This window comes from Denticeps clupeoides, chromosome 12 (genome assembly GCF_900700375.1).
Source record: "Denticeps clupeoides chromosome 12, fDenClu1.1, whole genome shotgun sequence".
Classification (NCBI taxonomy): domain Eukaryota; kingdom Metazoa; phylum Chordata; class Actinopteri; order Clupeiformes; family Denticipitidae; genus Denticeps; species Denticeps clupeoides.
In genome coordinates this window covers 14,154,941-14,180,821 of record NC_041718.1, presented here as the reverse complement: position 1 = coordinate 14,180,821, position 25,881 = coordinate 14,154,941, and the positions used below count along the sequence as shown (strand labels likewise).

At 42.5% G+C, this 25,881-nt stretch overlaps 2 protein-coding genes across 3 annotated transcripts in view; both read left to right on the top strand.

Annotated features, from left to right (window-relative positions):
• The first annotated feature begins 1,481 nt into the window (after positions 1-1,481).
• ora2 (olfactory receptor class A related 2) lies at positions 1,482-2,597 on the top strand. The gene has a single exon (XM_028998941.1). The coding sequence runs from the start codon at positions 1,662-1,664 to the stop codon at positions 2,595-2,597; it is 936 nt and encodes a 311-aa protein (XP_028854774.1). The 5' UTR covers positions 1,482-1,661.
• Positions 2,598-21,650: 19,053 nt separating this feature from the next.
• LOC114800443 (plexin-A2-like) overlaps positions 21,651-25,881 on the top strand; it is a 72,836-nt gene continuing 68,605 nt past the window's right edge. For both annotated transcript variants that reach the window (XM_028997828.1, XM_028997829.1), the window contains exon 1: positions 21,651-21,977. The gene's annotated coding sequence lies outside the window, so the exon portion shown is untranslated. The remainder of the gene's footprint in view (positions 21,978-25,881) is intronic.

Sequence of the window (25,881 nt, the reverse complement as noted above, 5' to 3'; positions counted from 1 at the left end):
AATACCATCAACTGTCAATCAGACTGAAAGTCCGTGATTTACTCTCTCTGGATGTATTAATTTATTTGCTTTATAAAAATAAGTGCCGTTAATTTAATAACTCTGTGTGATGTTAATTTCCCATGGGGGAGTTGAAATGTTTATGCGAAATCTGGACTCATTACAGTGGCAAGCCCGCGCAAGTTTCAAAACGTGTTGTAATGAGCGTTGCATCATCAGGGCTGGAGCAAACTCGTGTTTGTTCCTCAAAGTCCTGCTCCTGATGGCGGAAACCTCTTGAGCTTTTGCTTCTCTTCTTGTCTAATTAGTGCTTTATGAGACCTAATGCCCCAAATCCCCAATGGCCAGTTCAGTAGGATCGTAGCAGCCGTGTCATTTCGTATGATATCTAAATACTAATGCAGAAAAAGACACAGAGACACAGAGAAAAAGACACAGAGCCGTTAATATTCATTGTTAGTATGGATGCACACAACGCATCGGACCGCTTTGTTATTAGCCGCCTCGGCTGCATATTCCCTTCCCGTTTCGCACAAGAGCTGCAAACATGTTTGTCCTTTGGAAGTTCCTCCCTGTATGAAATAATAAACGCTGTGGCACGTTTCCTTGCTCCCAGCCTCAGCTGGATATTACGTTTCGCACAGAACCAATTAGTCAAAGCTTGTCACCCTACAAACTGTAATGACCTCCCCCCCGTTTATAGACGTGAAACCTACACAAGAGTTAAACAAGGCATTTGATATCGTATTTATTCCAGTCAGTGGTGCGATCTACATAATCCGAGACTTTCACAATGTCAGTTGTGTGTATTATACACTATAATTACTGACAGGGCATCCACAACCAGCAGTGTGTACAACCCCTGTAATAATCTCCATCCGTAATGTGAGCATCTGCACTTCAAAGTCTACGAGTGAAGAATTCAATTAACTTCAATCGTTTTCGCTTTTTTTCTTTTTTACACAGTGCCGTCGTCCCATGATAAAATACATACATGAAGTGCTCATGAATCATGAAGTACGAACACTACTGTGTTCAATTTTTGAAACTACCGTTGCCTTCAAGAACCTTCATGAGAGTCACAGCATTTTATCTTCTTTATGATGCATCAGACATGTTTGAGCAGGAAAAAAAAAAACTAGGCAAGACGGTGGCACTCCATGAGTCAGGGCATCTGGTTTCGGTGCGCTCTCATAACGCTTTCCTACAGTATCTACTGTTTCACCCGAGGTCTGTTCACGTCTTCTGTTTCTGAAAGAGCTCCTGTTGGGTTAAGGCAAACCGTGGATTGTTTTCATCTTAAACCAACCTACCATTGTTCATGGCCCAAAGGAGACAGTAATGGAGACACATCTGGAGCTCAACCAGCCAGGTGTACACCGCAGAGGTATTATTGTCAGATGTGAGATGAGGTGGACGAGGTCACTGGACCATAAGTTCCTCCAGCCCCCAGCAGGTCCTTCTTCAGAGCTATAAGAAGGAGACGCCTCCTTCATTCTAGAACCTTTTCTCTTCTCTTTATAGCCAAGATGCTGTAAATGTAGTCTTACCTAAATGGAAATGTGTAGATATAACTAATCCTCAACAAAGCACGAAGGAACATTTCTATTTCTCACTGTGTGACTTTATCTTCTGTCTCTGGGCTTGGTAGGGGAGCAACCATGGAATCTGACTTTCTCATTCGTGGGGCGCTCTACTTGTCCCTCACCGTGTGTGGGGTTCCAGGCAACTGCGCTGTCATCGCGGCGTTCCTGCTGGTGGCGTACCACGAGCAGCGCCTCCTCCCAGCTGATGCCATTGTGCTGCACCTGGCGTCAGTCAACCTCATTGTGGTTGGCATCCGCTGCCTGCTGGAGGCCCTTGCCACTTTCCAGCTGGCTAATGTCTTCAGTGACGTGGGCTGCAAGGTGGTCATCTTTGTGTATCGTACAGTGCGCTCGCTGTCCATCTGGCTGACCTTCGTCCTGAGTGCGTACCAGTGCCTGAGCATCGCCCCTCCCGGATCACTCTGGGCCACTGCTCGGGACCTTTTTGCACAGTTTTTGGGGGGCACCTTCCTGGTACTGTGGGTCATCAACGCCTCCATGAGTTTGGCGCCTATTCTCTATGCCATGGGCACGCGCAACGACTCCGCCCTCATGCAGAACAGCATCAACGTGCAGTTCTGTTTCATGCACTTCCCATCCAAACTGATGCAGGATGCCAACGGGGCAATTCAGGTGGTACGGGACGTGGTGCCCATGGCCCTCATGGCTTCTGCTAGCCTGATCATCCTGGTCTTCTTCTACCGCCACAGTCGTCAGGTCAAGGGCCTCCGCAGCAGCAGTGGAGCTGGAGGTGGTGGCAGGCAAGGTGTCCAGGCAGAACAACGGGCTGCCATGACGGTGGTCACCCTGGTGACGCTTTACCTGGTCTTCTATGGTGTGGACAACGGTCTGTGGGTGTACACACTCACACAGGGCACCATGAGCTCGGCACTGGTGTCCGACCTGCGGATCTTCTTCTCCTCGCTATATGCGGCAGTCAGTCCTATTGTCATCATCATTTCTAATAAAAAGGTCAACCGGCAGTTGGGCTGTTGCTCAGGAGAAGCTTAAACCAGCTTCTCATTTCTCATTGATGAATACGAAGATGTGTACATGCCACATTTAATTTGGGTTGTAGTGGCCTAGTGTGTAGAAAGACATTTAACCCTCAGTGTCTTTTGGGGGACTGTCCCTGCAACTACTGACTGTACGTTCCTCTGGATATGGGCATCTTATAAATGCAGTAAGTTTAAGTGTATTAAGCTGTAATAAGTCTATTTTATTACGTGGTTGTAAAGGTAATAGTTTGATGTTTATGTTATTTGACCCTGCTTTTAAACATTACAAATGGGTCTTTTCTACAATAAAAAGTTGCTTTTACATGCATTGTGAGTATCATGGCATACAGACTTTTAATTTGAACCACACACCTCATGGCCACTTAATAAATTTTTTTTTGCAACTTTACTATTGGAGGGCTTACAGTATTACAGACCTTTCATTTCCTGTTTCACAGGTTTCTAACTGGTTACTCTAGGTAGTTTTGAAGCCAGGTCTCTATGTTACTCTTGCTGTGGTTTCATATAATGGAGTAATGTAAACTAATAATGAAGCACTAATTACACACTAAGCTTATATTTGTTTTCCATATATACAATTTGGTCTAATACATAATGATAAACATATGTAAAATGTGTCAGACAATAATAAGTGCAGAAAGATCAAGTAATTTTGCACTACGAATAGCTTCGACTGAAATAATGGGTTTTATGTCTTGCCTCACATCTCCTTACCTTCATGCATGCATGAAAAAGAAACATTTCAATATTTCAATGCCTCTATGGGGTAGAACGAAATTAGAAAGCAGTGTCATTGTGCATAGCAATAGACTTCTCTGGTGTTTGTTAACTAAATGCAATTCATGACATTACGTTAGCAAAGTGTGACCTGAATTTCTTTTTTTAATGTGGGCTTCTGAATTTTTTAGTAGTACTCTCTACTGGATAACTCTGCTGATATCTGACATTATCCTCCTATACAGATGGTTTGTATGGGACAATGAGCGTTAGATGATTTTTTGCACAAGAAGTGTTTCTAATTCAATGCTGTACACTTTATTGTTCTGCTGTTACTTCTGTTACCACATGAAATGCAGGATATAAAGTTCTACCATCCATTAACTACCATGCACTACCACTGACAATGTAGTAGGAGAAGGAATTATAACCAGATGATGTGTCACACAGTTTTATCTGTCACATCGCCTCCAGTGCTCTCTTTAGCTGTAATTAACAGTACTGTGTGTGCTCATGTGAAATCTAATGAAGATGTCTAATTGTACCTGATAAGTAAGTAAGTAAGGCATGGGTCCTCTAGGAGTGGGGGTGGAGCCTTCCAGTGGAAAAAAAATATATACAAGGAAATAAAACAAGGAAAGAGGAAAAATGCCTGAACATGTGATCACATATTTGGAGCAATTAAAAGGTTTACAGAGAGAAAACTGGCCTGCACTTTCAATGAAAGGGCATCTTTAAGAGAATTTAGTATATCAACCAAATCTCACAATGTAGTAATTTCATGAATTGACTAATGAACTAATTGTATGTCAAGTTTATTTCATGGTATGGAAAGATGTAGGCAATCAGGCCACTTTGTTTCCCCTTCTGTCATTGTTTTATTGTCAGATGTCTTTTCATGTGTGAAATTGTGCATACAGAAGTCAGAGAATAATTTCTTTTGGTTGCCATCTTTTCCTCTGGCCTACTCAGCGTGCAACGTTCAAAACATGCTTTTGAGGTGATTAGACAGATTTATCAGCTATGTCTCAAAATGCCTTAAATAAAAAAAAAAATGGTTTAAACTTATTGGAACATTTCATTCTCAGTCACAATTTGTATGCCTGTTTAAGCAGAGGATTCCGTGTGGTCCTTTACACTGTAGCACTTAGTTAAGCGTACAACGCCTTCCAAGAAGTTATGTTCCATGTCTCTTATTCTTCAATCCACTGAAATCTGATTAGCCAATGACACAGACTCCGGTGGAATGAAGGACAGAATACATGGCCGGTACTGGGGATCCCTGGAGTATCGCCAGGTAGGCCATCTGAGGAAACTCCAAATACTGTAAAAGTACAAAGATGCACAATATTTAAATCAACGACACTAATTCTTAGGAAACGTCCAAGACGCACAACAGACATTGTTTCTCTAGAGATGCAGGCTAATGAGCATGTTTGCAACGTACGCCTCCAGGGAGTGCTCTCATGCCTCTCCCAAAGCAAGATGGGACCTGCTCGCTTATCTGCAGGCTCTTCCAGGACATGCAGAGACAAGAACTGTGCGTGCGAGCCTCATTCAGAACTATTGCTATTCAGAAGCTATTTTTACAGCATTTCTTTTTGGGGGGGTTGAAATGCAGCATTGGTAACTTACCCCATTTAGTAACTAGGCCCTCTGGCCTTCACTGGACTGTGCAAACATACCTGGAAATAAGAAAAAAATATTTCAGAGAAACATACAAAAAGAGTAAACTTACAAAATAATCTCAACAGAGGTATTCAAATAATAAAAAAGTAACTGAAAAGTAAAGTGAAAATAGGGTGAAGTGCAGAGAGTGTCGTTGCCCTGGATCTTTACAAGCAGCATGTAATCCAGACAGTTTCTTCCTTCAGATGGTAACCTCTTATCCTGCTACCTGTCTCAGGTAATGGCATTTTAGCTGTCTGCACGAGCCAATAGGGGCAGCGGGAAGGTAGAAAGCCTCGCCCACCTCTCTCAAACCTTGCCTGGACGTGCCTTCTGGCCACGTCCTCCACATGCAGTCTGAACTTTTTAACAGGAAAACCTTCCCGTCGTCATTCAGCATGTTCTCATGATACTGTCAACCCCCCGACCATAAACACGGCTAGAGCCTGCGGCAAATAATTATCTCCCTTCCCAGTCATGTGCTTGGAATGTAGTTTTAGATCAGTAACATGCTTATTATTGCTACAGATTGAAACATGTGATTTCTGTATATATCCAAACAGAACTAAACACTCAAAGGACACATTTGCAGGCTCAACTATTATGCAATGTCTGGTACAGAATTACAAACATTGTACAACCTTCATATTACAAAGATTCCATGTAATTGTCAACCTTATGGGTATATTTAAGTAATTCACAAAATCTTAACTGTTCACAAGCTGTCAAATCAAAAGAGGAATCTGTGCACATTAATACATTGTCATTGACTAATGGCATAAAAAGAAAAGAAAATGTAAATGAAGGTGATGAATTACAATTCAAAGTTATTATTCTGCGCTCTGACTGCATTCTCTTGTTTGGTTAAAACTGGTTTCTTTTCATTACAAGAGACCTGTGAAATGACTGATCTTTCTGCAGCCCACACTTTCTTATGATCCCCCCTTCCCCCTCGGTTCTCTCGTCTCACCCAGTGAGAAATCGTGTCTGGACACGCTGTTTAAGGAATGCATCGACTCTTTCCACTGGCTGCTATTGTGGCGGGAGCGGAAACATCCACGAAAGAAAACTTTTTTTCGTTTGCTCGTCACGAAGTGTACAAAGCCTGTAGGTCAGGCCGTAAATGAAGAGAACACAGACACTGTGTCCTTGATTTTATCCCAATTCTCTGGAAACATTCTTTAATTCACTCCTGACCCATTATTTTCATCAGCTGTCAATACGGGCCTTCGTGCAATATTTAAGACAAGAAGACACTGCAAACCTGTGCAATTTATGCTGTTTCTTTTTATGTCATAAATGCTGTGTTATATAAAAATGGTTACACTCCAGACTAAGGTTTTGATAGTATCCAGGGTCTGTTCAAACACGCTTTGATTGTTGCAATAAATAAGGGTGACGTACGAGTCATTGGCTGCCCATAGTAATTTCAACAGAGTGCAAGAAACATCCTGTCCGTCAATTTCTTACTCACTGTCAACTATTTGCTATCACGCCCACACATATCTCTTTTTATTCTGTTGTACCATGCGTGTATACGGTTTATAACTACATTTTTGAATATGTCAATTACATAGAAATGGGTCTTTTTCTGAAAAAAAAAGAAAAAAAGCCATACATCTTAAACAAATCCGAGACTTTTGAACAGAGGGTTATTTGCATTTTCCACTTGTTCTAAAGGAAAATGCCAGGGTGCACATTAAACGGCTGCTTGCTTAGTCTGCACCCAGCCTCCTGTCTCAGGCATCGTGTGAGAAATGTGTCTCAGCACGTCCTAAACGCAGCACCCTGACTTGTCACATGTTCTGGGTTTCCAGCTGAAACACTCTGACCTCTTGCATCTGTAAACACTTGCAATAGTTCTGTACAATGTTGCTTTATGTACTGTACCTGATGTATTACTGGGTCCACACAGGTAGAGGCAGATTCTACATCTCCCTATACCAAATTAAAGTACCATTAATAGCTTTGTTTTTTTTTATAAAGGTCTTGCAGTCTCAGGAGTCATGATTGTGCTGGGATTCTGTATAAAATGTTTTTTTCCCACCATAAATGAGTTGCCTTGTAATTAACATTCAAAAAGAAAAACTCATTATAACATGGAATGCTTTGTACGGATCTCTTCTGAATTGCAGGATAAAAAAAAACATGGACAGGTGTGGGTGGTACTACAAAGTAAGCATTCAACTGTTCACATTCATCAACATACAATTAATCAATATAAAAGAAAAATGTTGGAAACATTACATGGGCTGTGATAACACAGGGGGACACGCAATCCTGTGATAAGACTTTAGAATTTGACCACACAGGTTTTTTCTTTTGCCTCAACATTGAAATGCAATTACACATATATGACTGTGTATAAAAATCCTTGAATGTCTCCTCAAATGTTGTGTACTTTCTTTTTTTTGCTATGCAAAAATGTGCATGATTTATTTATTACATGAATGAAAACTGCTTTTGAATGTTTTAAAATGAGCTACATGAAAGCTACATATTGTGAAAAAAAATGATTGATACTCTGTTTGTAAGATTTATAAATATTCTACAATTTTAAATGAATGTTTTATAGACAGAAACTGTACTTGTTAACTTTGAAAACCCACTGTACACGTACGCCTTGGAACGTCTGTGAGCAAAACGTGTCAGAAAGAATCATGCACTGCTCAGATTGGATTTTGATTATAGCCATTTAGATATTTTTCGTTCCCTTCCCTTATTTGGTAACGTGTGCGCAGTGGAATGCTGGCAGGACTGGACCTGCTCTGACTGTGGGCTGAGACCTATGGTGTCATTCTCTTGCACTTTGTATCTAACACACAAAAGGCATGGATTTCTGTGCGGCATTATATCGTGCTGAAGTCAGTGGGAATGCTGCATTATCTGCCAGGCTACCATGTTACCTCTACCATGTTTCAACCCTTGGGTCATATTCTTTTTTCTCTACAAATGCATCATATCTCTACACAAGTATCACGCCATTCATAGCTTGGGCATTCAAATATTGTGCAAATGTATAAAATACGTTTCCGTGTGCGAGTTTGAGAATAGCAACTCAAATTGCTGAGATTCTGAAGTGAAGTGAGTCCAGATTGAGTCAGTCTGCGAGCATGTGTCAACAGAACACCAGGCCCTCCCCTGCCAGAGGCTGTGCATGTGTGTGTGCGTGTGGGGGGGAGATGCAGGTATCTGCACAGCCTCAGAATCAGGGCGGGAAACCAAGATGAGATCTCTGTGTGACAGGCCTGAGCCCATTCTCCTCAACTTGGTGGGACTAGCAGAATACAGGGATTTCATTGGCTCTAACCATGGCTAAAAGCTCAGACACAATGTTGCAACACAATGCAAACCCCTTCATAAGGTTCTAGTCTTAGAAGACACACACCTGCACACTTTCCATGTAACCGGCATTGATGTGGAGTGCTTGACGGAGATATATAAAATATTCAGGCGTCGTCTTGTGTCTTTGCTTGAAAAGGCTGTGAAATTGTGCTCTTTTGTTAGTTCAGAGTGGGGGAGACGTGCCTCCCACTCAGTGCTGAATAATAGATACCTGGTGGATTCGCACAACTTCCTGCTGCAACAGGAGGGCGGGTAGGTTGGACAGAGGGCACAACTTTGCAGCCTACAAATGCTCCTTCTGCTTTGGAAATACTTAATTTCAGGAAATAGATGGTCTCAACATCAACATCGGTTACATAAAGAGGTTTGTTGAGGTTTAAAGTGCTGCATTTTTTTCCCCAATGACTGATAGCATGAAATCAAAATGGCCACAGCACCATCACTTCTGTTGGAGATGCATCTTACCTGGCATTAGAGGGTTGAGGTTACAGCACCACCTACTGGTCAGATGTTTCTTTTCTGGTTTGTGGTTTTCCATCCTCTTTCTTGGGGATCCACTGGTCAGAAGCTTTAATTCTTCATTTAAAGTCAAATAAAGAATGAGGTTGGTTGAAAGCAGTGTGGGCTGGAATGGTAATGAATGGAGGATATCCTGGATTAAAAAAATGCCAGTATTTCACATTCACATTTGATCTTTTTTTTTTGCATGTTGCAGAGCTAGGTACAAGATGAGTGCAGAAACCAAGAACTCTTGTCGTCTAATATACTCTAAAGAAAATCAAAGGATATAACACAATGAGAGAGGAGAGCCCATGATAAAGAGGTCTCCACAGATTATTTCACAGGGAAGAAACCCCTCCAAGGCAATAAAATACCCCCTCCATAGTGTACTGTTGGTAGCCACATGACTCTTCTGTGTGCAATTTCCTGTTCGTAACTAATTCAGCAGAGAGTTTTTTTTTCTTCAGTGACACTCCTTTGCTACATTGCTGTTTCCTAACAGGAAGCTGAGATGCAATTATTTGAAATAAGGCATGAATGTTCACAATTTCCCTCTTGCTATGCACCACCACATAATTAAAATTGTTGACTACAAAATGTTTGAATGGAAAAGCAGGGTGTACGTAAAGTCACGATGTAATATTTCTGACTCAATTTCAAGTTTTTTTTATATCTATGAGAAAATGATTATGCAAATGACAATGTCTTGCATAAACTGGCTTAGTCCAAATGTATTTTTTTATGCATTTTTCTAATTCTATGCATTTCAAAGTACTCCAGGGGTACAGGAATCAAGACTTTTGACTGCAAGACCACAAGAGGGCACTGTGGTAGGGAGTATAACAAGGTTCATTTACATTTACAGCATTTATCAGACGCCCAAGTCCAGAGCGACTTAGTTAGTAGTTACAGGGACAGTCTCCCTGGAGCAATTTAGGGTTAAGTGTCTTGCTCAGGGACACAATGGTAGTAAGTGGGATTTGAACCTGGGTCTTCTGGTTCATAGGCGAGTGAACCCACTAGGCTACTACCACTGTGTAGTAGGAAAAAATGACAGTTCTAAAAGTCCATATTTACCAGCAAGCTACACTCACCAGCAAGTACAAGGAAGCAGGAATCCTTCTCCTAATACAGTTTTCAAAACACCAATGTTGCCTGAACAGAGCACACTGTTGTGCAGAATTCTAATGCAGCTTTTTAAATTTAATTTTATCTGATATTTTTGGTGGCAGGTTGGCTATTTCCATTGCAGTATTATCCTTTCATCTTGCAAACTTTTTATACTCGTCATCCATAACATCGGTGGAAGGTAGTGGCGAGCTGTGTGAGGAATGAGCAGATGCCAGTCAGTTTCAGAACAGACAAGCAATTTTCAGGTTTTCCGAAGGATAATGGCCAGAAAGCAGCGACACAAGTAGAAGATGGAGGCTGCCTGTTAGAAATTTTCTCCTTTCCTCATAACAGGAAAATTACTCTTGCTTTGGTTGGTATGTGTCATGTCTGTGCCGGCTCCGCCCCACACGACACACTCCCCCTCCCATAAGGTGTATGTCTTTGTCTGCGTGTCATGCAGTGCGTGGCCGCCGTTTTTCTGGTAAGTCCAAATCCCATAGTGTGCACTTGCCTTTACCTGTTCCTGGCTTCTGGATGGTGGGTTCCTTACCAGGGCCCTGCGGCATGGATAGCGATCCTCGCTGTTTAACAAGTGTCAGGAGTGGCCTGTTATATCTCATCCGTTCCTATAGTTAAGCCTGTGTGATCCAGAGTTCTACAGAGCAGTTCTCCAACACGAATGCTGAAGGAGTCCCAATGTCCCATGTTTCAGAGTCTGGTTTGTGCATTGTGTAAAGTCTGTCTAGCTCTGTACCATACAGGATTGTGCTTAACCACGGGGTGGTCATGAAGGAACCAAGGAACAATATCATGATTATTGGAATTATAATGCAAACCCTAATACATAAAATTTATTAAATTTATTAAATGTATATCCATATATACTGGGCTATATAAGAAATAAATGTTATTGTTGGTGTGTGTGTGTGTATAAATATATATGCATGTACTAAGAGCACAGGGATTTTAAAGATTGAAAAGAGAACAATGTTTTAGCACATTTTGCAAATTAACCAGCAACACATTGCAATGCCTGTTTCCCCCTGCTTTTACACTTCTGCCTGTCAAATTAACTCTCAGAGCCTCTCCCAGTGCCCTCTCCATCTCATTAGGATTACTAATGACATTCTCATTCATCAGACTTCTAATTGAAAATTTATAATGCACTTTTTGGCATTACAGGACAGCAATTAAAGAGAGGGTTGAATGGAGTTCTTGCTAATCACCTGATATTACCCAGAACATCCAAATGACTTCAAAATAATTTCCCTTGGGAATAATGGAAGGGCCGAGAAGAGACAAAAGAGCAGCAGCCAGAAAGCCATATGACTTCTAATCATACATGGCCATCATATTTTATTGCATTTAACTGGTACAGCAAAAAGCACAATGAAGATGAAAAGTTAGAACATCTATGTTGAGCTCTGCATCTTGCTTTAAGGATTTGAAAGCAAAACAAAGATGTCACTGGTGATGAATTAGACTGTTAGCAAAGGCCTTGGAGCTCATCAATTATCTTGTCAGCACTGTTGCACCTCAGAGCTTATTGGAACAATTGAACCCATAAAGAAGACAGTCTGCAACATTCTACTGTAAAGTCTAAGGATCATGATGTGGGTAATTAATTATAGGGGTGAGAGATATATATGTTGTAGGGTAGAAACCACCACAGAAAGTGACAGAAGCTCAAGCTCAAGCTCCCCAAATAGGACTGATGGACAGATTTATTGATGGTGGGTAGGTGTGGAGAAGGTTGACCTTCTAAGAAGAGATGTTGGAAAGCAAAATGAGACTTGACCTCTGAGCATACATTGCTCACCAGCTCAGCTCATACTATGCTGATGGGGAAAAGAATGGCAGTGGTTTCTGAAATTGATCCATAAAGTAACAGCTTGTAGCTTTTCACAATGAATGTTATTATTATTATTTAAATGACTTTTCAGCATGCATTGAAAGATGTAATTTTACACAATACAAAATTAGAAGGATGTAATCTGTGCACGAAAATTTGTTACCCACTTGTCATGTGACCTCACCTTTCTTTCCCCAGACATAACATATGATTATTCTCTCGGCCCAGGCTCGTGCAATCTATGTCAACATTTCATTGATCGAGCGATTACACAAGCTCTAATTTCCAGGCAGCCCTCTTCCTCCGCCTCATCCTGTGAGTGACAGGCTCGTGTCAGAGATGGCGGGGGTTGATTCTGAGCGCCTCAGGCCTGCATGTAGCCCCAATCCTGATAATGCGGCAAAGCACTCATTGTGTCACTGCAGCCAGGGCAGACAGAGAGAGAGAGAGGGAAAAAAGCTTAAGACATTTAATTGTCCCTTCTGCACCGTGGGGAAGGTTTTAAATGATTGCCCATTGTCGATCTGCTCATTGGCCTGTAACGAAGGATTTCTAGGATTTGTCTAACCTGCTATTCTCATACTGAGGTGGGATTTAATTGCAAGGTTACGCGGCTCGGATCAATCATCGAAGCACAGCGGTTCCAACATTGCTGTGAAGGGACAGCTGTCATGGAAATGTGAATTGATTCCCATCTTTCTTCCCCGTCAAAGAGCCAAATTATCTGCAATTCAAGGCAAGTTTCTATTATAGCTTTACAATTATCAGTCTGTGAAAGTAGTCCAATAAAAGACAACGATTTTGGACTGTACTCGAGCCGGCATTATTTTGTAAGAGGTTTTGCTGACACTGCATCGTTTGTCGCTCTACAATAAAAATGCGAGGAAAGAAAGCAACATTTGTTATGCAACATTTAACATTTGGTGAGAAGCCGATGTGCTCAACATGTGAACACGAAATCAGGAAAAGTCCAATAGAGCATTCACAGATCGCCCAGAGGAAGCGGAGGTGAAATTTACCAAAGCAGCTCATTGAGCATTCGCTCACACGTCGAGTGAGTGAACCTCAGATGATGCTCAATGAGCCGAGGCTCGTTTCCTGATCCGTTACCTTCCACATGTCTGCCTCCTCCTTCTTGTGCCACGTGGAGGGGGTCATTAGCAGGATCACGCTGCGGCTGCCTCGCTCCTCTCTTGACCTCTGAAACCACTTAGCCCCAAAGTGAAGCCTGTCACTGATGGACTTTTGGGCCTGGATGAAAGGAGCTCTCTGAAGAGAGGTTAAAAGTGGTGCAACTCAGGCCTTAGTGCTTCAATGTGGTGAAGCAGTGGGAAAAATAAAGAGTTCTATAAAAAAAGCACAGTCACTGTGCTTTATAAAATCATTGATATCAGTTTAAATAAGCTGCACATGAAACATTTATATACCATTTACTATCTTTTACTATAAATAATACGGCTGTAAAAATAAACACACTATTTGTTGCAATTACTGTATAAATATTTCAAATGTTAATATTAATTAACTCAACTGTGTTACTTTCTATGAGGGGTCTGACTTATAACATTGAAGCAAAATTGATCGTAGCCAAAGACAATTTCTGTATAACGATAGAAACGGGCAGATGAGGGTGTTTCAGACCCAATGTTTGGATGAAAATATTTTAAATATTTATGTGACCATGACACTTGACTCACAATAATTAACTGGGATTAATTGTAAAATCTATTGACAGCCCTAATAAATAATACTTTATATTGCTTACATTACTAGATATGTACAAATATTTAAGCACCTAACCTATTTATGTAGCCAGATTGGAATGGCGCACAGGCACTGAAAATATTGCCCAAACAGACACCTGATGATTTCTACAGGGGACATCGTTATGTTAAAGGGACACTGACAGCAGGTTTATTGGACGAATTCAAACAAGATGTTCAGATGCTATTATCATTAAATGGCAGTGATATTTCCCCATTAGTCTTAATTATAGTCTTCAGCACATGATGTATTCAGCTCAGTAGCTGCTCACCTGCTCTTCTCCCTTTGTCCTGCCCAGCAATTGGACCTGCCTCATCTTGTTTGTCTGTTCCTGGCTTCATCCTCCCTAGATCCATCAGATGCCCAGAAACTACATTTCAGCTCGACCCGTTCTTGCTTGGTCTTTCACATTCATTTCATCAGCGATATCTGTGGCTATTAGAGCTGACATGTAATCATGTGCCGCCCAGTTTTTAATGGACTGATATAAAATTCTACAGAAGTCTAAAATATGGTTTTGGCCATCCAATCATTGTAAGCAAGGAAAACAGTCAGTCTTTTAAAAACCTTTGAAATGATGTATAAGATATGGCAAGATGTGGCAAGTGGTTACTGCATTACTATCAAAGATTTACTTGTAGCAATAATTAATTTTAACACTTGCAAATGCATTTATGTATTTGATCATTTTTACAGCACTGTTCACTATATGACATATTGTCATAATTTTCTATTAACTATTTAATTAATTATTAATCTGTTTATTAACATGTACAATAAAAAAATATTACTTAAAAAGGATGTAGATACATGTCAATGATTAGAACTACTGAAATTTTAATTGTAATAGTGTGAATAGTGTCTGTATACTGCTGTTGATTCTTAATAAAACTCCATAAGTATATTATAGTCCTCCCAAATGACCTCCACCATTTTGGGAGGAAGGGGTTATTTTAATTGATTCAGATTAACATCCAATAAGAAGAGCGAATAAAATGAACACATGAAGGAGGATTATTGTGCTGCTGACATTTCACCCATCTCTTAAAATCCAAGCGTTGAATATCTGCCCAGGGAATTACCTTAATTAAAGCCACAGCTAGATATAGAGAGCTCATGGGCAGTGATTGAAAACACATGGCCTTCAATATCACAGAATGCACTGGCAAAAAGCTACACTGCGAGGTATACGCTGTTCATGACAGTGACACGTTGCCAAATACAACCAACCATATATGCAGGATACTTAATATGTCAGTATCTGATTAGGAATATTGCCTGTATGAGCTTTATAACATTTTAAAAGCCTGCAGTTGCCTTGAGGCAGCTTGATAAAATGGCATAACCTTATACAAATGACAAGAATCAGACTGCTGGTCGCCTCAAACATGTTTGCTTTGTTATGTGTCAAACCGTTCTGCATTTTCCTTGCTGGACAACGCTGTGAAAGATAAATAGATACTCTGTCATCCTGATGGCTAATGCCTCGCAAAAGATGTCCACTGTAATTCCAAAAGCACTGTCAGCTCAATAACTGTGCAGATGAAAAAGCTGTGGTTAGGTGTAGGTCAGCTGCCTTTGTAAACTCTGACAGATTGAAAACAGAAAACCTTTGACATTTTATCACGCCGTGCAGCGGCAAAGGCCAGCGGCAGCAGTCGTTCCCTTCCAATTTCCTTTCCTCGGCCTCGAGACACGTTCTGCTATTATGGTCCGCAGAGCCATGGAGGGAATTAGAGACAGGACTCCAGCTCCCACAGTCGCCTTGCAGTAGAACTACATCAGGCTCACAAACAAGAGAGAAAACACACACATGCCACCATATGAGGAATGTAGCTTTTATGGGATGGCAAACCAGTTCTAGCTAAATTGAGATATTTTACATTAATCAACTGCTAAAGATTAAACGTAGACCATTTGGACTGCAGAAATGGTTTGTGGGGTTTGACTAGAGACGGCACTAGCTTAGCAAAAGATTATTATATTTTAAATGGATTCAGCCCTGGTGGCTATGTGTCGAATCTGAGCTTCAAACCTCCATAACCTTTTCATGTATTACCAGAGATAAATTACTTCAACACTGACAATGCAAGAGAAGGAAAGAACAGAGAGGAACCAGAAACAGAAAAGGTGAATGCTAAATAGCTGATTTATTGTTAAAAATATATAGATTTTAATTTACCCTTAAATAAGGAATGAAATTCCAATGCTTAACGTTTTACTGACAAACAAAGTTTTGTTCGGGATGTAGTAGCCTAGTTGGTAACACGCTCGCCTATGAACCAGTAGACCCAGGTTCAAATCCCGATTGTGTACACTACCATTGTGTCCCTGAGCAAGACACTTAACCCTAAGTTGCTCCAGGGGGGACTGTCCATGTAACCATAATATGACTAAACAGTCAGATTTCAGAAAATGGTAAACAGGTTTAGCACAGATCATGGGTTGACAAGGGTTTCCAACCACAAGCTAAGCAAACCGTACACCAGAACACCATGTAGACATTAGACTAACCAAGATGTTGGGTAGAAGTCATCAGCACTTCCACCAGATTAGCCACCAGAATGTCAAAGGCTGTTAGAATTCCCGCAGGGAAACCATTTGACTGACACATCAATTTAGAAAACAGGTATCTCAACCTTCTCTGATCATTTGCAATATGCTAGTATTAACTGACTTTGGATTCACGTCACCAAGAAGGTGTACGCATGCAGTCATATGGTGTTTGATATGTGATGTGGACCTTGGCTCTCACAACCTAATCCTCACAATCTAACAAGCCCTGCAAAGGCCTACTTCCTTCTCTAGTGTGGGCTTCTTCCTTGCCTCATGTGACCTGTGACCTGTATAAAGCTCCAATTTTGAATGAGGAAAATCTGGAGAACCTGATTAGCTCAGGCTTAACACAGCATAGTGTTCCCAGGGGGAAGAGACTGGGACATCAAGGGCAGGAGCTGGAGATCTGTCATCAGAAGGAGCATATCAGCTGGCAGAGGCTCTAATTCCCAAATGTAATCACGTCAACCAGTCCCAGACCAGAGATGGTGCTATGGTCAGCTTCAGTCTTAAAGTGCCTCAATAGAATAGTGGTGGCCTAGTGGTTAAGGAAGTGGCCCCGTAATCAGAAGGTTCTAATCCCGATCTGCCAAGGTGCCACTGAGGTGCCACTGAGCAAAGCACCGTCCCCACACACTGCTCCCCTGGCGCCTGTCATAGCTGCTCACTAATGGTTAAAAGCAGAGGACACATTTTGTTGTGTGTGCTGTGCTGCAGTGTTTGACAATCACTTCACTTTCACTTTCTTAGAATGCAAAGGTGCAGGCCAACAAGCTGTAGAAGCTGAGGAATGCCAAGCTGTCCTATGCACAGTGGTGTGACTGGAAAGAAAATGTCAGACAGGTGGTGGAAGGGTTTGTACAAACGTCAAGTTGTACAATATGGACCACCAGCAAGAGTTGCTAAAGATGACTCTGAATGAAGAGGACAGAACCCACACTGAGTGAATCTCAGGGGTTCAGCCCCAGACATTTGGGTTCACGGTTTATTCATCAAAAAAGAAAATGAATGTGTGCAAGACAGCCCAGAAGATGCCACCACTCACCTGGGCATTCTGTGGTATATCAACGTTTTCTTTCCCACATGCCTCTGGATGACAGAAGGATCAAATAATTCTTTCATAAGAAGGAAGCTAATGGCCTGTCAGCAGCGGCATGTCATTCGGCACACTCACTCTTCCCCTCTATTTCCCTATTTGCTATAAGCTGGTGGAAACTGTTTGCATTTGATGAAGTCACCTGCTCCAGAGCTGCCTGCTTTCCTGCATGAGATGGTTTGTTGAAATGTCAGTTCGGCATAAAAAGGGATCTGATGTAAGACTTTATATTTTCAGTTATTTTGTTCAATATGCACACATTTCCACCTAAAGAAGTGACAAAATTACAATCAAATATGCAAAAATATGCACATACTAAATTTGCCTGCGTCCATTTTTGTAATTGCCATTCATCACTTCTATTTATTTATTTATTATCTGATGTGTATAGAAGCCCACGTCCAACCCGTTCTTTCAAAAGACTTTCATTCTACACAATAACAGTTGAAACCACACTCGTCTTCACTAACACCGTGGCCCCCTCCAGCATGGGGTCCTGCTACCTGATCTGCACTACAAGCATAGTAATTATGGAACTTCCAATAAAGTGGATAGGGTCTAGGGACTCCATAATTCAGCCGTGCTCCCTCCTGCTCCTGAATAATTAGTATTACAGTTGGGGCAAAATGGAAAACAACGTGTCTGTGGGGTCTCATTTAGGTTCCATTCAATTTTATCAGGATGAGGGTTCTGCCAGGACGATTTAATATATTGGGTCAAACACAAGGTATTAATTAATCCTGGACAGTGCATGAAAATGAAATGGTTCTGGGAAACTCCACATCTGTGTGCCAGACCGGAATTATCAGGTGTCATTGTTCCCTGCCCTTTTTCCAATTGTATTTACCTGTTGTTGCTTGCTTTTTAAGTAAACCAATTGTTGTAGTCTTCGCCGGATCAATGCTTGTCTGTCAGTGTTTATGCATGTAGTCTTGTATGATGTTCCTTTGTTTTATAGTAAATCCCTTTGTCTATGCCAAGTTGTGCAGATGTGTCCTGCTTTCTGTTCCCACCACACCGATCGCCACCACCCCATGACAGGCGGCCTTTATAGAATTTAAGACTCAAAAAGCAGCATTAGGTTTGACAGCCCACACTGCTTTAACGGGACCAAAAAAATTCTAAATGGATATTCAGAAATTTATTCATGTAAAAAAATTTAAAGCACGTCAGACCATCAATCCATTCATCCATCTCCAGGTCAGGGTCATGAGCAATGACCTACTGATATTATTTTAAGGTCACCGCACCATTCACACAACACTGTGTGAATTCAATACAATTTAGAATCCTAACACTCACACATACTAACTCACACACAAATAAATATATAACACTATATAACTTTGTAACACATTACATGTTGGCATATTTCTGAATGCCTTATAAAACCATAGGTCTAGAACTACTAATTGAGAGATGAATATGCGAAAAGGACATGAAAAGGTCACGCACTGTAAGGAGCCGATAAAAATGTTGGCAGTCAACCCCTTTCCACACTGCAGGTAGTGCAGAACTTGCAGACGTGGCAGTTTCTGTCCAGACCACAGTGGGAATGACCTGGAAGAGCAAGGAGACATCATATCAGAGGTGCAGGGCATACACAACATCTGGAGATAAACTGCCTTTCCTTTGTTCCTATTCACATATTAATTTCCCTTGAAATATGCTACAAAAAATATTACTTATTAAAGACACCCTGAAGCTTGTGCCAACTAAGCAGCAGCAGCAGAAACCAAATCTATCAAAATGTATTATTTTAATTTCTCCGAACAGCACCTTGTGTGATGCAAAAAGAAATATAGGATATATTTTACGATGGACTATAAAAGGACATAAAATGAAATTTGTTAAATTACTCATGTGCTTTTTTGCTGAAAATGAAATCCCAGGCCATCACAGAGACTCTTCATAAACATTTAAGACCTGCCATTTCATCACTATTGCGCTTACAGTGAAATGTCAGGAAATGCCAAGTGTTGAAAATGCATGACGGACGTCCGGGTGAATGTGTTTGCATACTACGCTACCACCAAAAATTGATTTATTTTTAATTTTTTGCGCTCCAGTGGTCTGGCAGCAGCCTCAGTTGTCCAGGAAATGAATCGATACAGGAAGGCAGTAGTTATAAAGGGTAATTCCGTCACAGTACAGCACAGAGAAACGAGGGTGGGACAATAATACTGGCCCAATAGTGTGGCTCTCTTTCTATAGAAATGTTGTTAATTCTGAGTACTTGGAATAAGAACAAGCCTAATCAATGCCTCTTAATTTATTTTTTTAAATGTGTTGTTCCAATGCCCATGTGTCATGTAGTATCTGATTCTGCTGATTTGACTGGGCCTTGGAAATTGCTTGAGGCAAACATAATAAAAAACAATCACAATCCAACAATGTGGCGAACAGACGCCTAGAATGCCTTTCAATTATCCCATATCGCCTTGAAAATTCCTATTATAATTCCAGTGTTATTTCAGAATATTTTATGCATGAGAACCTTTAAAATGTCAGAGTCTTTCTCCCGCCATAAAAGAAAAGATATCACAGACCGAGACCTCATCATACCATATCTGAAATGCCAGATTTCTGTCACAAGCATTAATGAGTTAATTACTGAACAGTTATTTCTGCACCACTGTACGGAGAGAGCAAGCAGTGGAATGATACACAAAAAACAGCCTTTGTTGGTATGAAAGGTTTCTAAGATGCCACAGAGGCCTTCACTCGCCACAAAGCAGCTCTTGGTATTTGTGATCTGGCGTCTGGAGCATCTGATAAGGATGACATTCTTAGGGGGCCGTCCTCTCCTCTCAGCCTGTTAGGCTCTCTGGTGTTTTGAACTTTGTGGTGCATTCCTCAGAGTGTAATTGGACCTTGTGGCCTTATCACCAGGGTGGCTGTAGGTGAGGAACTGCCATCTGTGTGGCTCATAAGAGCCCACTGGCAGCCCCGGCACCTTCCGATGGGAGGGCTGACATCTCCACCACGAAACCCCTGGATAATGAGGGGTGGATAATGACAGGCTGCCTGCACCTTCAGCAGCAGAGAGAGATCATCATGCCGATTCCGGATTAGTCAGTGTGGAGGGATGCTGGTGGTCTTCTCAGTCCCCTTATTGAAACAACACTATGGGACCTCAGAGCTGATCCCAGATAATCTGTTTCCTGGAAAAAAAATCCCTTCATGCCAAATAACCTTTCTATTCCAACTGTTCTCGAGTACATTTGTCCCAAACCACCCAGTGAATGTCCAAGGCGTCAAGATTTCACTGGAAAGCTTGCAAGAATTTATTTTTCTTGTCTAGTATCTGTGAAGTCACTGCCTTGTCACTGATAATTTGAAAAATTAGCTCGAAATAATTCTCAAAACTACCAAGGCCATGCAGGTGGTATTGAGCAGAACAGTTCTACCTTGGCCCAAATGTGCTCTACTGCACATTTCTGGGTCATTTCAGTGATTTCACTGCAGTGTTGCCAGACAGAACTGGCAGTTTCACCTCAAATAAATATTCAAAATCCTTAAATTTGCACCCAAAAAAGGGCAAAATACAATTTTTAAATAATAATAATTAAGCCAAAACCTAGTCGACACATAACAATTGAGAGAAATAGCCTTTTAAATGTGGTTTAAATACGAGGCCATCCCTTTTTTGTTCACCATTTTTCTTAATAAAATCCCCCCAACCTGGCAACAGTCTTGGCGTTGTTGCCGTGTTAGCGTTTTGCAGCAAAGGCACTTTGCAGTCCCACACCTCCTATCACCTCAATTTAGGATACCGTGAACTTTATAAGTACACGTTATCACATAGGAAGAGCCGCAATGGTAATAAAAAAAACCTAATAATAATAAAAGTATGCTTGTTCGACTTCAAGGTCACAATATTATATTTACAGAACACAACGTTTTTTTATATTAACAGGAATGAGCGATTTTGCTACGGGCTTACAAAATCCTGCAAAGGCAATAATAAAACGCCTCCCCATTGTTGGCAGACGGCGGTGCGCTTGCAGGCTCCCGCCGATAGATGGCAGTGTTTCCGAGATAACACTGCCAATGGCCGCTGTACACGATTAAAAAAAAAAAAAAAAAAAAAAAACTTTGACACTTGCACTGTTGCATTCATTTCCCCCACTAAACAAAGACCTTGTGCATCAACGTATAAAGGAAAGATTATTATTATTATTTTTAGGAATAGAATGGGAGTGAGCGACTGTAACTAATTCATCCGTAACCAACCTCATATTTTGCTCTCGAGAAGCAGGCGATTAAAAAAAAAGGGACAGACATATAGGTGAAACCGGCCCATGACCAATTACTTCTTCATTGCCCATCATGCACACCCCTCATGCCCGCGCCTCGGGGAGGGGAGGGTGGATTTTACGCGCCGCCGATAATATGGGAGGGCGCATCCCCCCCCCCCTCCATCCCTAACACCACCGCCGTCGCCCGCCCTGCCGGCCGCAGTGGAACAATTGTGGCCGAAAGTCCCGCTGCACGCCGCCAGCCACGTCAGAGGGAGCCGCGATGCGCGGCGTCCATTGAGAGCCGCGGCGCGCAGCGCTTATGAATGAACCGGCGTTAGAACGGAACAGGTAGTGGCCGCGCATCGCCACGCCGCACCGGGCTGCCGCCACCGCCGCCGCCGCCGCCGCCGCTGCTCAAGCGACGACTCCACGCCGCGTGGGATACGGTTTCGCGGACGGGAGCATTTTATTTGAAGAATTCTTCCAAGGAGCCGCGCCGTCCTCGCGGACCGCAAGGTGAGTCTCCTCTTTTAACCTTCCGATGTTCCGGCGGGGGAACGTGGGAGAAAACGAACCGACCTCAGGCGTCCAAATTACTTTGGCGAAAAGTTTGCGACGCTGCACCCCGAATGACGGAAACGTGCGACGCGTACGAGCAGCGGGGACGCGCGTCTCCGCCGACGGGCACCGGCGCAGAATCCCCCTTCTTTAGGGTGGGTGGCTGGACAGCTGCAGAGCCCTTTTTTTTTTTTTTTACCCCCCCTTCCTCCCCAGCCTTTAAAAAAGAATCCACAGAATCGCAGCTTTTTTTATTTTTTTTTTGCCTATTTAGTTTAAAATTGTGGGCTGCTGCTGCTGCTGCTGCTGCTGCGGGGGGCGTCTGAGGCCGAATGACATTTCTGGCCAGATGGGAAAAAGAAGAAGAAGAAGAAGAAGAAGAAGAAGAAATCCATACGAGCTGTGGGCTCCCGGTTCCCCAGACGCGCTCTTATCTTCCCCGCCAGTTGCACCAGCTTTTATTCAAATGGCCACCAGACTTCTAATAGGCGTTTGACTGCTGCTCAGAGCTGCTTTGCGCAGGCGGTCCATTGACAAAATGCTAAATCTGCAACGCCGTGGAGAGGGGTTAAAGGGCGGCTTTATCCCGCTCCTGATTCCTGAAGTCCAGGCTGCACTGCTGTCTTGGATGTTGAATGGACCGTTCATTGGATAATCCTTCGTAATAAATAAAATTAGAGCGCCCATGATCGGTTGCATTTGAAAAACATGGACTAGACATGGAAATTGGCGAGGAGTTGTAGCAGGACGAAGGTGGGCCTTGAAGTGGGTGTCTGAGGGTCTCTCAGGCTTTGTCCCATTTAGACACGTTTCGACGTGTGGTGAAGCGCGCTGGCGGAAAACCGCTGACCTATTTCCCGGGCGAGTGCCACAAATGTCAGCGGTTGCATCACCTTTTCGGCCGGATCCGGGCCCTGCCCCGCACCGGCCGCCCTGGAGCTGGCTTGCGGCTTTAGGGCTCACCTGCATCTACCTGGCTCCATCTGCCCCGGGCATTTGAAGGTGTAATCTCGGGCACCCATGGGTCCTACTGAGCAGAGGGCAGCGGAGATAAAAAAAAATCAGGTCCTGATAACGCCTGGTGCCTGTCAGACAAACTTGCAGTGGGAGAGAAATAGCGATTAAAACAAGTTAATGAACGCGAGGACCAGACGAGGGAGCATTTATGAGCCCTCAGCAGATGCCAATAATAATCTTTGTTTGTGCAGTAATTAATACAGCTTTTTAAATTACTCTCAGTGGTGCGGCTTTTATTGAAAATAATGACTCTGTTCTCTTCGTTGTATTGCGTTTAACAAAATAAGAGTTTCTTATTTTACATTTTTACAAAAAAAAAAAAAACGGTTTCCCCTCGAGCATAAATTACAAACGCTCTTTTTGTCAAATCGTCTGGCATAATGGCATGATTAAGCAGCGACTCAGACTATCATTATGTGTTCCGAATATCAGCCGGAATGTGGGTCAGTTGTTGTATGCAATTTTTGTGTGTCATGTCAAGCAAATTAGTGCACCCAAGACGATTACGGAGCGTGTGACTGCACAGCAGCGCAGCCGAGGGCTGGAGAGCCCCTCTCTAGCACCCAGATACTGATTAAACCTGACTGCTCAGATGCTCCAGCCTGAGGACAAATATGTGTGTGTGTGTGTGTGTGTGTGTGTGTTTTTAAGGACAGAAATGGGAGAGAAAGAGAATAATGGAACACCGAGGAGAAGTGAGGAGTTTTATTATGATTTGGCAGAAGTTTACTTGGATGAGAGTCCTTGTTAAAGGGGGGGGGTTGTCTGTAATGAGTGACTGTATGTGACAATTGCGCCGCCGCGCTCTACCGTTTCTCAGGCAGGATGCCGGAGAAGGAAAAATATCACGAGTTGGGTGATGAACACCATGTGATTTGATGGATTACGGAACTTTTTTCTCTCACTAATGAACCATGATGAGCACATTAAGGGTCTGGTCAGTTGTTTTAAAAAGACTCAAGCTACTTCAAATTCCAATAGGCATCACAATACAGAGCTGACATTAATTCAACACAAAACATCATTCAATTACTCAGATTCAGTTTAGAAATCAAAATGTTAAATTACATATAATGTTGGGTACTACATCAGGATGCAGAAGTTATAATCTGTGTGACACACCTTCGAAATGACCTTGCTATAGGGTTGTTCAGTCTAGTAATGTGTCACATGCACTTGATCATCTAGAACATTGGTGTGAAAATATTGTTTATACCAGGAATAATGTTTATGCCAGAAGAGGATACTTAATTAGTAAAAATTTGATTTCCTGATAAAAATGTGTATATGATGCAACTTATAGAACCCTTCAGATCAGCCAAAGTGGTCCAAGAATCAAAACCTGGCAACAGGAACAGGGGTTGGCAAGGTGCACCGGTTCATGTGGAGGTCTAAAAAAAGTTAATTCTGATCCATGTCCACCATCAAAAGCCCCTAAAATATGCAGAACTGGAAAATAAAGCAAAGAGAGATGGTGTCCTGGGCTGACTAGGTCTGCATCACTAACCTGGGGAAGACATGGCACCAGGATGCACAATAACAAACAGGCATGCCAGCGGAGTTGTGCCTTGGGCAATTTTCTGGGCCCTGCATTCATTTAGAAAGAGTATTTCCTGATGGCACTGCTCTCTTTCAGCACCCTGGCATACTGCAAAAAAACCCCGAAAAATTCTGAGGAACACAAAGAGTTTGAGGTTGTCGACGTGCTGTACTTTACGGACTCAAATGATCTGCTGTCGACAGCTTGGCATTAGATACCACACCAAACCTTCAGAGGTCTGCTGAAGTCCATGTCTTGACAGGTCAGGGGATCCAACTAAATATTAGGCTGGTGGTCATAATGTTGTTGCTGCTTGGCGCGCACGATGCAAAATATAGAACATTTTGTATTCCGGAATGAAACACTATATTCCAGGAGAGAATATGTGGTCTCCTTCTTGCTCCCAGCCTCACTATATTAAAAGGCAGAATCCATTCTAATCATCTAGAGTGCAGATGTCAAAGAATATTTGAATAATATTGGAATATTAAAGTAACAGCATTAAGAGAACCCTTTTCTCTCATTCCTTAAGTACCTGAGAATTACCGGTTGATGTGGAAGGAAAGAGAAAAGGGAGGCTGGGAGCATGGCGGCGAGGAAGAGGAGGAGGAGGAGGAGGCGAGCCACACAAGGAGGCAGGGGATCGAGAGACAGAGCCTGGGCTTTGTGTGCACTCGCACCGGCCAGATGGCACATTTGGCTTGCACTGGCTGGCATTGCGCAATATGGCACCGCACCTCTGCATTGCGAGCAGCATTGTAAATCTAAACTGCGGTTGTTATGTCACCCCTGCTAACGGCCTTTCTGGGTTGATTTAGCGCTCCCCCGCCAGGCTGCGGGTCTGGCGCTGCGCGACGAGGCCGGGATGGGGGACCATTGTGCAGCCGCATGGCACAAAAGCCAATGGTGAGGGAGGGGGGGTAATAAACACTGGCAAAAGGACAGCGAAGACAAAAAGAATGGCAGTTAAAATATCAGGAAAGAGAGCGCTGCTGCATGACAAAGGTCCTGGTCTGAGATCACGGTCCTGCATATAACATTTTTTGGAATATCATGGGAAACACTTGGTCGTTGGGTTGGACAGTATGGTGATAAATATAAATGACATGCTTCGTAACAACATTGGAACGTACTTGCTGATATGTGTGCATGGTTTCCCTGTGATGTACAGGCTTGCTGGGATACCTCTGTCTCCCGTGCCTGGGAAATGGAGAAGCTGATCGAACCGGCAAAATTGATGTGTTTCGCGGCATAATAAAATACAACCGCATCCGTACAGGCCTTGTAGCTTTAGCCCTATCTGAC